The 14,126-nt window shown below is 36.4% G+C and overlaps 3 protein-coding genes and 1 non-coding gene across 8 annotated transcripts; 2 read left to right on the top strand and 2 right to left on the bottom strand.

The window, feature by feature from the left end:
* On the top strand, nucleotides 954–1,026 carry TRNAK-CUU. Its single transcript has one exon. It is a non-coding gene; the product is annotated as a tRNA-Lys (tRNA).
* Nucleotides 2,212–4,741, top strand: LOC109346378 (CAX-interacting protein 4-like). 5 transcript variants are annotated; one of them, XM_019585904.1, is made up of 5 exons: nucleotides 2,212–2,347; nucleotides 2,443–2,525; nucleotides 3,561–3,864; nucleotides 3,916–4,533; nucleotides 4,586–4,733. In XM_019585904.1, the coding sequence occupies exons 3-5, from the start codon at nucleotides 3,620–3,622 to the stop codon at nucleotides 4,623–4,625; spliced, it is 903 nt and encodes a 300-aa protein (XP_019441449.1). In that variant the 5' UTR covers nucleotides 2,212–2,347; nucleotides 2,443–2,525; nucleotides 3,561–3,619; the 3' UTR covers nucleotides 4,626–4,733. The 5 variants fall into 5 exon arrangements, with proteins under 5 accessions (XP_019441449.1, XP_019441448.1, XP_019441446.1 ...); XM_019585903.1 differs by having other exon boundaries at nucleotides 3,561–4,529; nucleotides 4,586–4,741; XM_019585901.1 differs by having other exon boundaries at nucleotides 3,595–4,533.
* Nucleotides 5,299–8,593, bottom strand: LOC109346377 (fruit protein pKIWI502-like). Its single transcript, XM_019585899.1, has 5 exons — nucleotides 7,845–8,593; nucleotides 6,587–6,686; nucleotides 6,401–6,496; nucleotides 6,216–6,296; nucleotides 5,299–5,521 (listed from the first exon to the last, which is right to left on the bottom strand). The coding sequence occupies exons 1-5, from the start codon at nucleotides 8,402–8,404 to the stop codon at nucleotides 5,459–5,461; spliced, it is 900 nt and encodes a 299-aa protein (XP_019441444.1). The 5' UTR covers nucleotides 8,405–8,593; the 3' UTR covers nucleotides 5,299–5,458.
* Nucleotides 9,550–13,208, bottom strand: LOC109346376 (ATP synthase subunit beta, mitochondrial). Its single transcript, XM_019585898.1, has 9 exons — nucleotides 12,668–13,208; nucleotides 12,217–12,292; nucleotides 12,020–12,108; nucleotides 11,772–11,889; nucleotides 11,583–11,686; nucleotides 11,344–11,502; nucleotides 11,039–11,263; nucleotides 10,644–10,955; nucleotides 9,550–10,082 (listed from the first exon to the last, which is right to left on the bottom strand). Exons 1-9 carry the CDS (start codon nucleotides 13,151–13,153, stop codon nucleotides 9,969–9,971), a joined length of 1,683 nt encoding a protein of 560 aa, XP_019441443.1. The 5' UTR covers nucleotides 13,154–13,208; the 3' UTR covers nucleotides 9,550–9,968.

Genomic DNA, 14,126 nt, shown 5'->3' with positions numbered 1-14,126 from the left:
ATATATATATAAACTTACATACATGAAGGGTCTTTTTTTGTGTTGATTTTGGTCATCGTTTTGTCAATAGGTTATACAAGTTGGTTTCAAGAATGGTTAATAGCTTTTTCTTTATGACTTAGTAGTTGGAGATAATCTACATACTAGAGAAATGGGCTTAAGATCCTTCTCCAGGTTTTGGGTGGAGAGAATATCTCTTTTGTCTTATAAAAGGGCAATAGATCCTAGCAATTGTACCAAACTTGGTTACCAATGGTCTTAGATGTGATTATACAATTAGAGCATCAAATTACATAAAACTGAACGAAAATCTAAAAGTGAGAAGTAAATCTGTGCTGTTGTGATATGGAATACACTTAAGAGCTGTTACTTTGGTTTGTTTTATAATTTAATGTAAATTAAAGATAGAAACTCGAAGGTGATTTATTTCGTACATCAATATATCAACAACATAAACCTTGAATAGACGACAACAACATATAAACACTGAACAAGTACTTGTAAACGGTCTGTTTGTGCTTGTCTTTGATTGTTGGAGTGTAAGTGTGCTGGTGGTGATCAGTACTATACTCATCCAGTAAATAGATTATTGATACACGTCACAATCTGAGAATAGAAAAAAAAATACTTAAGAGGAAAGTTCTGCTTTTGTTAAATATGATTGTTTCAAGATTTTCTTATTATGCTTCAGCAGCATGCTTATGTAATGGTCTTGCTTTTATGTTACTTTTTGTGACATAAAAAACTGTTATTAATTATCCATTGGCAATGGATAACATTCGATTGGGCATCTTGGAAGAGTTTAGGGCCACATGTAGTTGTAGGTCAGGCCTTCCTTAATGATCATGTGTCCCAATACAAATTATTTGAATGAGAAATTATCATATTTTCTTTTCACTGTGCTCTCAACGTACAATATACGTAGTTTAAGTGCCAGAAATCAAATATCAGCAGCCCGTCTAGCTCAGTTGGTAGAGCGCAAGGCTCTTAACCTTGTGGTCGTGGGTTCGAGCCCCACGGTGGGCGTCTTTTTAAGTTTGCTAAGTATTTATCATAGAACATAATAAACATAAAACGATCGTAAGATGGATCTTCAACTATATTTGTCAATCGTTCTATCCTGTAGCAGGCCTTGGATTAAGGCCCAAAAACAACGCACTTATTTGAGACATCTTGCAAACCGGTAACGATTTGGAGCATAAGTCCCAAAATATGTATCATTCTATATGTTTAGTTTATATTTTATTTTTTATTTTTGTGACTAATGAAAAATAATAAATACATTGAGTGATATAAAGTTTGAGATACTCCATAAGGACCTATGCAGTTGATGCTCATAGTTTCCCATGAGATTTAGTTAATTTCTATTATCTCAATAAAAAACACATTAATAAATATATTTAACACTCCACATATCGATATGTGGCACACAACGTGCTCCACATATGCTCACAAGGGAGACACATTATGAGGGTCATCCCTCTCTATTAGTAATATTCTATAATGACATTCACATCCTCCTCACCCTCTATACTAGCACGCACTATCAAAAGTAAAATTGAAAGTATATAACTAAACTTAAATGTATGTGAAGATGAGTGTGTTGAAGAACAACTAACCTCAGTGGTGAGTTGGGGTTGAAGATGACGAAAAAAATTGTCCGAAAGAGGAAGTGAATGAGAGGTATAATAGGGTTTAAAAATAAGTTGAGTAAGGAACAATGTGGGAAAGAGTTTTAATTTTTTTCATATCATATGTTATTACTCATTCCAATAAATATCTCTATTAAACTTTAGATGATCCAACATGTTATATAAATATGGAAGCACATCTATTGTACCACAAAGTGTGTCACTCTATGTGTCACTGTTTGTGATTGATTGAAAAAATATATTTAAATTAAAATTTTAATAATTAATTATTTTTCTGACCAATTACAAGCAGTAACACATGGAGCGACATGTTGTTTTGGGATTGCGGATGTCCACCCTATAAATATTTGACGAGACTTTATTGTAAAATCTCTTGGAAAAGGTACTTCAAGATTTAGAAAAAATTGAAATTTAAAGGTAGTTTTTTTGGGTACTATAGCAACTTACTGAGAAATGGGCTATTCTCTTCGGCCCAAATTTGTCACATTGAAGAGTGGACCGCGTTGGCGTGTTCACCAACCAAGTCTATTTACGCGTAGAAAGATCAGGTTCGGATTAATACAGCGCGTGTATATAATTTTCGCATTTCAATCAGAAGTTTCTGGAAGAAAGGCAAAAGGAGTAAGCAGCAAACCCTGTCCCAAACCCTAACCTCCCTCTTCGATCCGATTCTCACTTTCTGCTTTTTCCTTCAGGTACTGCGTTTTCCTTTCTTTTTTTCAATTTCGATCTATTTTGTTTTCAATTTCTGTATTTTAATTACAATAATTCATTATTTGATTTGATGCAGATTTAATCTGAAACTCAAAACTAATCACTGGATTCAGGGGTAGATTGCTGCTAACTAGTTTTGCGTCTTTCTTTCCATATAAGGTTAGAAAGGAACATGATCTATCTTATGTGGTTTGTTTATTTTAAGTATTTACCATTTGATTGCAGTCTTGAACAATGTTTTGACGTTCTTTTTAGTTTGTTATCGATTTTGACGTTCTTTTTAGATGCTATTTTACTTCTGTTCTTTAAATGGGTTTGGAAAATGGCAACTGTACTTTTCTTTACATGGAGAGATTTGATTTTTGAACGAGAATGAATGCCCATGACAAGCAACATTAAATACATGTCACTCATACATATTTTAAAGATAATTTGTCTTTAATTATCCTGTTCATATTTTTGTGTTGTGAAGATGTTGATCTTGTTTTTAATAAGTAGAAGCATAGAGTTAAATGCATTTTATAAAATGTTGGTAGCATATGCTTATGTAGTAAGGCAGGGTTTATAGTTCTGTCAGCCAGTGTAAAGTGTAGTTTGTTTTGCAGTTCATTTTTCCTTGTAGGATTATATTTTGATGATTAGCTTCTCAATGTTAGAGTATTTGTTGGTTTTTATTTTTTAGGAATCTTGTTTTGTTAGTAGCACCTTGGTTTGGGGTTGTACTACTAGGGATTAACTATCATGACGTAGATTAGTAGAATAATAAGTAGCAGTGTTAGTGGTTTGTTTCATACACACTTCATTTCATATCAATCAATTATTGAGACTCAGTTTTTTGTTTCCCTTTCAGACAAATCCTTTTAATTTTATCAGTCATCGCCATGCGTGTAGTAGCTATGAAATGTATGGTTATCGACATATTCAGAATATGCTTATATTGTCCAGCTTTTGTTGGCTAGCAATAAACTCTGAACTGTCATACATTTAATGTTTGTTTGATTAATTAACTGAAGAGATGGAAAAGTCGTAACTCCATGTGTGTTTTATTTTTTCCTTTTCTCTGTATCTCTGCTTCATCTTGCACAAATAACATTGAAGAAACAAAATGCTGTAATTTAGTTGTGTCCTGTCCCCTTTAAAGTATTAATACTTGATTTGATTGTAGAACTAACTTTGTTTTTTCTCTTCTGTGAGATGCACTTCCGGTCATCATTTTACGAAAATGCAGTGTTTGAGTTGGTTATTAATCATAAATGGACAGCAAGAGTTTCATCCAGATGGTTGAGGAGAAGAAGAAGAAATTTATGGAGAGGAAGGAAGCTCCTTTGAAATGGGAGCAGAAGCTGGAAGCTGCTGCTAAGGCCAAGGCTGATGGTGGTGCTAGAGAAAGGAAGCAGAAGACTGCAAAACATAAGAAAAGATCAGACTCTGATAATGACAGTGATTATGACAGTGATGATGAGAGTAAGAAGACAAGTAAAAGATCTCATAGGAAGCACAAGAAGCATGCTCGTTTTGATGACCATGAGAAGAGGAGAGAGAGAAGCTCCAAGCGAAGGACAAAGAAGCGATCCCTAGAATCTAGTGATTCTAGTAGTGATGAATCTGACAGTAGCTCTGATGAGAGGAGAAGAAAGAAGAGGCAAAACAAGAAGCTAAGAGATCGAGGTTCAAGATCGGATTATAGTGATTCTGATTCTTCTGGTGATCAAGTAAGCAAGAGGAAAAGGCAGCATAAACTGCAACAGCCATTAAAACTTTGTGGATCAGACTTCTCTAGTGATGAAGGAGATAGCCCAATTCAGGACAGAAGTCATGAAAAGCATCAGAAACGTCATCGACAATCAGAAGGCGATGAATCTGACCTGTCAAGTTATGAAAGTGATGATGCTCATAGTAAGAAAAGCCACAGAAGGCACCATAAACATCACAGACGATCACATAATGTGGCGCTGAGGTCATCTGATTCTGATTATCATAGTCATGGTCGGCAAATCAAATCGTTAGGGAAATCCTCAGATGAACATTCTGGCGAAGAAAGCAAGAGATCAATACATAAGAAGCCTGGCCACCATCATCATCGCCACCACTATCATCACCACAAACATCCATACTTGGATGAGGAGAGTAATCATTCGCTCCAGCAGTCACAAAAAGTCAATGGAAAGCTTGAGGAATAAGACAACTAAAACTGAGAAGGATGGTGGCATTATCGGAAGCATAGTGATGCCTGAGAATAATAATGGTCAAATCGTTTGATTTTCTGACAATCTTATGTTCGGTTTTCAGTTTGTCATTGTTCTTTGCTGGAATTTGGAAGTGACTATCCGTAATTGATATAACATTGTTGTTAACAACATTATTGACCGTGGAAACATTATTGATCCTTAATCAGCCATAGCAATTGGCTCAGTTTGTTTTTGCTGCCGTAGAGCCGTCTTAGCGATCTCGGCTTTGAAATCATTTAAAGAAGAAATTTGAAATCTCTTGCTTTGAAATCTGGTCATAATCTTGACTTTGAAATCATTTAATTGCAAATGTTTTTCTCCACTTTTAACTAATTGCTTTCATAGTACGAGTTAGGGTTACTGAATAATAAGCTTTTGCCCAATTAAAGCATAGACATTTTATTTAGCGAATTCATCTTGACTATAGAAGATTGTTTACGTCTCTACTTATCTTTTTTATTTCAATAATAACAATCCTTATTTTTCATGAAAAAATCCTCCTTTATTGTGTTAAAATGTTATTGAGTGACCTGGAGTGTCAACTATATTTACCAAAGAAAAAACTTATAACTTTGCTGGTTTCATGTAATCATCTTGCACTATACAGAGACAAACAAAAGATCAGCTGAAAGAGAGTAAACAGACCCACCGAATAAAGAATAAAAAGCCTGGTTTCTGTCCATATATTCAGATTTTGAAAGGTGAAACGGTCAAGGGTTGGAAATTATATATAAAAATCCAAAATTGTTATCATTGTACATCCCTTGCTGAGATGCTCGATTCTAAGCAGGGGCAATGATCAAATAAATACCAACTATCATTCAAAAATTATACAACCATGCTACATTTCCATTTTCATTTCAGTCAGAAGTTCTTCAATATCTTCTCGACTGAAACTCCATCCGCAACAAGAATAGATGTAATTTCCTGCAAACAATAACATTAATTTTGAATAGTCATGCATTGGTACAGCTAAAAGGCACATAACTTCCTGCAAACAATAACACATTTATCTTGTTCTTGTTTGATTCAAGTTAAAAGGCACATAGGTTTGAGACAAACACAGATGCACCCAAATCCCATCTTGATAAATCATATTGTTTTCTCTACTTCATTCGTCCACCTTATTTACTCATTTATTAGTTGCACAACTCTTTTGTCAAGCTTGAAAATACAAGATAAGGGAGGGAAAGAAAATAATCAAGAAAACTAGTAGTGTAATGAACACAATTGTGGAGATTTCTGTCACTAAAATTTGAGCAATTCTTTTATTGTCAGATATCTAACTGTTTTTCAATTTTAGTTTTTGTGAATCATTGCACCTCAAGATATTTGGCCTATTTTAGTCTTCTCCTTAAGGTGTGAACATTTAAGAACCTACATACTAATTTTCTCTTTGTCTGAAAGTGCTATACATATTTCATAAGAGACTTGGTTTCCTCAAAGCAACCAATGCTGTTATCTTTCTCTAGCTCTCTACCATATTTATGGATTTCTTCCTATAGCTTTACTTGAAATGCAGTTACTAATGACCAGAAGGTTGTACCATCGGACAAATTGATAAAAACACATGTTTAATTATGTAGACAAACAATTGAAGCTTATCTCAAAAGTAGCAGACCTCAGCCATCTGTTTCTGCCCACTAAGTACAACACCAGTTGACAAAGGATTAGAAATTTGCTTCGCTCTTGTGAATGCAGCCTGTGAAGGTGGGAATCATGCAAGAGAACATAATCTTTAACCCTGTGAAATCGTGAAGGTAATAATATTGTGAAAATTGAAACCTAGATGCCCACACATTTTACCTGTACATAGCCACTTTCCCCAGTCCAACTACCATCTGGTTGAGATAATACAGGCACAATCTTCACACCAGAAGATTCCCAATCTTTAAACCTATCCTATAATATAAAAGAACATCATTATTAGAACAAGCTCTTATTGAAAGTACAAGGTTTCCTGTTGTTAACCCAACAAACAACTTAACTAACCTGATAAGCCAATCTCTGAAGGTTTCTAGCCCCATAATATAGCCTCACATCAGACCTTTTGCCAGCACCAAATCCCGACTCAACAAGTGACCGAATTGGACTGCATAAAGGAAGTAAATGAAACACACCAAATATCATACAGATTGTAGAGAAAATCTACGCTGTCGTTAACAGATGCAACACAAAAGCGTCTGAACTCCCCATGTACAATGATTTACAAGCAGGGGTTATAAGAAATTGAAACAAGAACTCTGTTTTTTATGAGAAGGAAAGCAAATACAAATCATGAGAGTTCTCCAATCACTCTAAGGTGATGTTGCCCTTACACAGCCCCAGCCAAGCACTTTGCCCGACTTCCGTGGCTGAAATGTCTGAACTTAATCAAGAGAAAATAATCAAGTGATGAGGGCACATCCAGGGTTCTACCAGTCACACCGAAAAGCATACCTACTCCAAATGTAAGCTGCCGGGCAACAGTATTCAAAATAGAACAGCACATGACCCATATACACTAGGAGACAGGGCATGCTAAGCCTATATTATCTGCAACACATAGTTAGTATAATCATAGAGTACCACAGTCAGAATGAAAAACTTATGCAGCATGTGATGCACGGTTATTCTGTTATGTTTTCTATGTTTCCACCCCTTTCAGTAGAATCAAAATGTTCTACTTCTACTCTTAAATCCCATGGCATGTTTGGTTTTACACCAAATATACACAATCCAAATGTTCTGCTGTGAAGTATTCTAACAGGTTTATCAAATGCTACCTCATAAAGAATAAGGAAGTCTAAGAAGGATTGGAAAGGGGGGCAAATCAATGTAACTGCTTCATGACAATTATACATGGGAATGCAATGCCCTACTGATATGTCAATAGAAGTTAATAGTCACAACTTCAGGTGCCAGATCATCAAACATAAGAATCACCTTCATTCCTTCTCTACTCATGAAGACACACTATTCAAGCATTGCTCTCAAAGTTCAAACCCACCAACAGAGCCAGTTCTTCTGTCGCACAGTTTGTAACACTTCATGTGTTACTCGTTCTGGTTGGTCAGAGAAGTAAAACATACTAAAATATATATTAACTTTATATTTTCTTAGCAATAAGAATGAAAGATACCTACATACACACAGAAAATATGTTCCCCCACCAACCAACATAGATTCAAATTTAAGATGAAAGAAAATCAACTATGTTTAACATTGGCATGTGAGAATGCAAAATTGGGACAAAAAGGTGGAAACTGACCTAATTCCGGAACCAGTGGCAAAGATGAGAATAGTACCAAAATTCTCGGGCGGGTCGACCCGACTGATATCAAACCCGTTTCCCAAGACCTGACTAAGCTCAACCACATCACCTTTCTTCAACGCGCACAGAGCCTCCGCGGTGGACCCCTCCACGCTCTTCACCAAAAACTCGAAAACGCCACGCGCTGTAGCGAGCTTCGGCGGCGACGCGATTGCCAGGAACGATGGCTTAGGGGCGTCAGGGACTCGTAGCTGGAGGTACTGTCCTGCGCGTGTATATGACGTAACTAGGTCAGGCGCGTCGGATATGTTGACAGTGATGTGGAAGAGAGACTCAGCGGCTGGCTCCACCTCAGAGAGCGGGGCTTTGGTCCAGACGGTGGTGTCTTGCCGGACGGAGGCTGATACAATGGAGATACGGTGACGGCGGTTGAGGTGATGGTTGCGAAGGTTTAGGTTGAGGCGGCGTAGGGTAGGCATGGGAATAAAGGGGGTGGGGCTAAAATGCGCATGGGGGTGGAGGATAAGGGAATGTGGGGAAGAGAGAGTAAGGGACATGTTTAAGGTTAAGATGAGTGATGACTATTAAGTGGGAGTGGAGAAGGTCACCGGAGTCGTTAGGGACGGCGGTGGAGATGGGCGGAAGGGGCGGTTATGATAAAATTCGAGGAAGGTGGAAGAGATTCCACGTGTCAATGTTTCTTGTGGTTCGATAGAGTTTGGAAAAATGATGCTCTGATTAGTTCAATGAAATTATGGAGACCCCTAATATGTACCAACTAAATTCCCACCTTAAATTTGGGTGACATGTGAGGGTTGAGATAGGAATGCTCAAAAATCACGTTAATTTATTATATGAGTTTTTGTGGATCGACACAAAAATTCGGCATGTTTTGGGTCCAAGAAATTTGGGATTTATGGGTCTAATTAGACCTTGACAAAATGAAGATGGTACCCATTGACCTCATACAAAAATAATGTCTAAAATTATAAATTTCTCTTCGAACAAAAATAACGAGCTTTTTAGATAATTTTGAATATTAAACAAGTGCACAAATATCAATGTTACATATCAATTAAATAAAAAACGTGAACATAACATAGAGAGTAGACTTTCGTAAAATGAAATGAAGAAAATAATTAAATTCAAACGTGTGTTGCTATAGTGGAAGATAATGAGTTTTCTCCCTAAATGACACTCGAGTCAATTTAGACTCAACCATATCTTCTAGGTGTGATGGGTGCGATTCATTAACTTTAACAAATACTTTAAAATTTGGATAACATTCCACTGCACAAGCAAAGAATATCAATATTTTTTATCTACAATAGAAGCCAATTTAAATATAATTACATTTTCGAATATTATTTTTAATTGAAACAAACAATAATCGTAATTATTTGTTATTTATTTAATCAACCAATTAATTTTAATGTGCAAATTCATTTACAAGAGAGCAATAAATTTGACTAACCATGTTGATAAACACAGACCAGACATAAACTGTTTTCCTTATTCATGCCTTCGTCTAATGGTGTGTCATTTTGAATAGCTAACAGCGCAATGCTCAAACATACAAGTTCCATATTTAATCTGAAAGACTAAATACAAAGTAAAAACAATTAAATTATGATTTCAAATGTATCAATATGAGCTTCATTAAAAAGAGAAAAAACATGCATTCTGGAATAAAAATCCACTACTATAAATTTCATTCACACATGGGCACAAGTCACAAGACACGGACAACAAAGGGAAAGAGGAAAGCTAGACCATTCATTTCCAAAAAGTCAAGGAGCCCAAACTACAATGCAGCACATGAAACAATTTCAAGTTTTAACATTGATGCATCCAACGTTATCAACCAGGAAAGTAAAAATGTACATCCTCTTTGCTCTTCCCCTTATTAAATAACACAGATGAAACAAAAAAAAGGGGGCATTCGGCCACAGGCCTTGGTTCATCTCACACTCAGCAACGTTCAAATGGAGGAATTAACGTGACACATTTTCATACCCAAAAAATGGAAATTCTTGTCGTTTGGCATTGCCAAGAGTTCCTAAATTATTAATTTTCGCGATTATAAAAGAAGGATTAAGATGAGAGAATAAATTTATGTGATTAAGAAGATGATTCCTTAGCAATCTTCTCCGCCTTTGCAATGACCTCGTCAATACCACCAACCATGTAAAATGACTGCTCTGAGAGGTCATCATATTTGCCATCCAATACACCCTGTCAAGTTAGAGAACAGAAGAATTATTGACATGCACTAGACCACAAGAAAAATCAAGATAAAAAGGTTGTAGACCACAAAGTATAACAAAATGCAGCAAATAATAGCAACTAGTAACCAACTTTTGCTTCCTTCCTATTTTCCCCTTGGAATGGGATTTTTTTAATTTCACCAAATGATTATGTTACAAGCAAAGACAAAAGAATCCATAAAAACGAGTCACAATTGAAAAGGTCCTAACCAGAGTATAGAAAATGTGCAATAGTAAGTTAGTAAAAGCTGAAAAAAAGTGGTATGTACTCCACATAGCTGAATGCATGAACTTGCACCCTATAAGGCTGAAGTATGTGGAATGTGGAGTGGTGGGTGGGGTAAATAAACTTTTACAAAGTGCAGCGTAATTGAGATTAAAATTCCATTAGTTGGAAGATTTCAAACTTCGTTGCTAGCAGAACAGTATTATAAAAGTAAAAAGGGTGAAGCATACACAACTTTGGAACAAAAATTATACAGTAGCAAAGTGAGATAAATGAATAAAAGAATAAACAAAGAATGAATACCTGGAAGCTGTTAATGCTCTCCTTCAAGTCAACATATTTGCCTGGGGCACCAGTGAAGACTTCAGCAACATGGAAAGGCTGGCTCAAGAATCGTTGAATTTTACGGGCACGGGCGACTGTCAATTTATCATCTTCACTGAGCTCATCCATACCCAAGATAGCAATGATATCCTGAAGATTTTTGTAGTTTTGAAGAACCTTCTGTACACCACGAGCGGTTTCATAGTGGTCCTCACCCAAGATAAGTGGGGAAAGCATACGAGATGTGGAATCCAAGGGGTCAACAGCGGGATAGATACCCAGCTCAGAGATCTATTCAATATCAACATCAAATTAATTAATTGGTTATAAGAACAAATATAAGGGGAAATAGCCACTTTAATAACAGAATCCACCTGTCGTGATAACACAGTTGTAGCATCCAAGTGAGCAAAGGTAGTAGCAGGAGCAGGATCTGTCAAGTCATCAGCAGGCACATAGATAGCTTGGACAGAGGTAATTGAACCCTTCTTGGTTGTTGTGATACGCTCTTGAAGACCTCCAAGATCAGTAGACAGGGTTGGTTGATAACCAACAGCAGATGGGATACGACCAAGCAAGGCAGACACCTCTGAGTTAGCCTGCGCAACATATTGGTGTTAAACTAAAATAATTGGAACAATGTACTTGAAAGAAGAGAAAATATCCAAAAGACTCATACTTGGGTGAAACGGAAAATGTTGTCAACGAAAAGAAGCACATCTTGGCCTTCAGCATCACGGAAGTGTTCAGCCACAGTAAGCCCAGTAAGACCAACACGAGCACGAGCACCAGGGGGCTCATTCATTTGACCGTACACAAGAGCACATTTGCTCTCAGACTGATTCCATTAAACAACAAAAGTTAACAAACTGAAGGAAGAATATTGAACACAGATATCATAAACCACATTTTGTTCACCTGCTTGTCACCAAGCTTAATGACACCACTCTCAATCATTTCTCTGTACAAGTCATTACCCTCTCGAGTTCGTTCTCCCACACCAGCAAAGACAGAGAAACCACCTAAGCAATGGCAACAGTCAGCATATGGTACAGCAAGGTAGAGAACCGTCTTGCTAACAAGAAATAAAGTGCATTAAACATGTACCATGAGCCTTTGCGACGTTGTTAATTAGTTCCATAATAAGCACAGTTTTCCCAACACCAGCACCACCGAACAATCCAATCTTTCCTCCCCTTTGGTATGGTGCAAGCAGGTCAACAACCTGTATGACATAATTTATGGAAAATTGACACCAATCATCAGACACAACTCCCTTAACAATGGAAATGAGATAAATTGCATTCACAAATAAACAGATAAAAGAAAATAAGAAACAGAAGAATAAGAAATACCTTGATTCCGGTAACAAGAATCTGCTGTTCAGTTGCTTGCTCAACGAAAGCAGGAGCTTCTCTATGAATGGGCAGATAGTGCTCGGTTTCTACAGCAATTCACAAAAATTAGTTAAAATTTAAAAACATCCCACAAAAATGATAGGAAAATATCTTATCTATCAATCAGACAAAATAAGGGATTGTGAATTTCTTACCGAGGGGGCCCTTCTCATCAATAACCTCTCCAATGACATTGATAATACGACCAAGGGTAGCTCTACCAACGGGAACCTGAATATGATACATACAGCATATCAGAAAATAAAATAATGAAAGGCAATAAGAAACCAAACTATTGTCAAGTAAAGATCACACACGTTGAATTAGATCTAAAAACAATGACCCTATTTTGATTTACACCGTAACAAAAGCAGTATATCTACACAGAATTTTTTATAAATAAAACAACAAATTAATGTAATTTAACATCATCTCTAAACAAATTATGTTAATTTTAAATAAAGGAAAATATAAAATCAGATCCAACAAATACGATCAAGTGAAAAACTCCCCAAAAATCATCAAATCGAAATCAGAGTACCATCTAAACAGTAACTATAAAATGGAATTCTAATCAAATAAATAAGAATTGATTGAGTAATTTACGGTAATTGGGGATCCGGTGTTGAGCACGCGCCATCCTCTAACAACACCTTCAGTAGCATCCATAGCAATAGTTCTAACAACGCCCTCACCCAAATGTTGAGCCACCTCCAAAACCAACCGTGTATTATGATCCAGAACCTCAAGAGCGGTCAAGATCGGTGGCAAACCCTCCTCGAATCTCACATCGACGACGGCACCGATGACCTGACACACTTGTCCAATCGCGCCCTTCCCAGTGTATTCATCAACGATCTTGCCACCAACACCAACCTCCTTAGAGGCGGGAGGTGTAGCAGGAGCGGTAGAGGAAGCTGCGGCGGCGGTGGAATGAACACGATTCAAAAGATAACCATAGGGAGAAGGACGAGAAGATGAAGAAGAAGGGATTCTGGATCTGGAAGCGGATGAGGATGAAATTGAGGGTTTGGGTGAAGAACGACGAAGAGAGGAACGAATGAGAGAAGAGACGAGTTTTCGTGAAGCCATCTTCAAAGAGAGTGTGTTGTGAAGAGGCTAGGGTTTGAAATGTGAGTCACTATAAGAGAATGTGAGTGCTTGATGCGTAAATTACGATTTTGTCCTGTTATTGTGGGATGTGGTTATTGCAACCTTGACGAGGTTTTTTGCGTTCACTATAGGCTATCACTGTGACGTGGCAGAGCTAGGATTACTTTCACTTTCTATCCTACTATTTCTGCAATGTTTTTGGTCAAATTCTTTATCTTCTACTGGTTCCATAATATGGGTACATATGTGTTCTCTTGTAACACTTTATATGTTACATGTTTATTATTTGTGAAGAAGAATAATTAATAATTAAATTTTAATTTAAATATATTTTTTAATTAATAAAAATTTCATATCACATAGAATGATATAAATTATTGGATAGAAGATGTACTCTTGGTTATTACAGTGAACTTTAACTAATATTAGTGGCATGTGTCTATCCTTCCTTACCTATAACTTACAAAAATCATTTCATATTTAATATATCTAATCTCTTAGAAAAATTGGTAAAAATATTTTTATGTAACTTATAACTTACAAATTATTTTCACTTTTACCTTATTCCGTTTTCAAGACGTCATATTTTCAAACATTGCGGAAATAAAATTCTTAATACATTTAAGATAATTAAATGAACACAATTCTTTTCTGAATACTTCTCATTCATAAAATTCTTGAATAAATACAAAATTATTTATAGGGCGAAACCTAATCATCGCCACATATAAAAAACCTGAAAATACAAAGAAAATAATGTTGGGGCATTGACATTACAAAAAGTACCTCACACATGTTCCTATCACAACAAAACAAACGAAAAACCTCATAAACCGGAGGTGCACTAGAAGCTTCGCTAAGGTCTTTCTCCACCCCGAGTCAGAAGAGATCTCAATGACCTCAACTGAATCTTCTATGCAGATAAGCTCTACACAATCGTCGTTGTCTTCCT

This window comes from Lupinus angustifolius, chromosome LG04, assembly GCF_001865875.1.
Source record: "Lupinus angustifolius cultivar Tanjil chromosome LG04, LupAngTanjil_v1.0, whole genome shotgun sequence".
NCBI classification, from domain to species: Eukaryota; Viridiplantae; Streptophyta; class Magnoliopsida; order Fabales; family Fabaceae; genus Lupinus; species Lupinus angustifolius.
The sequence above is the reverse complement of the archived record's forward strand: the minus strand, read 5'-3'. Positions and strand labels throughout refer to the sequence as shown.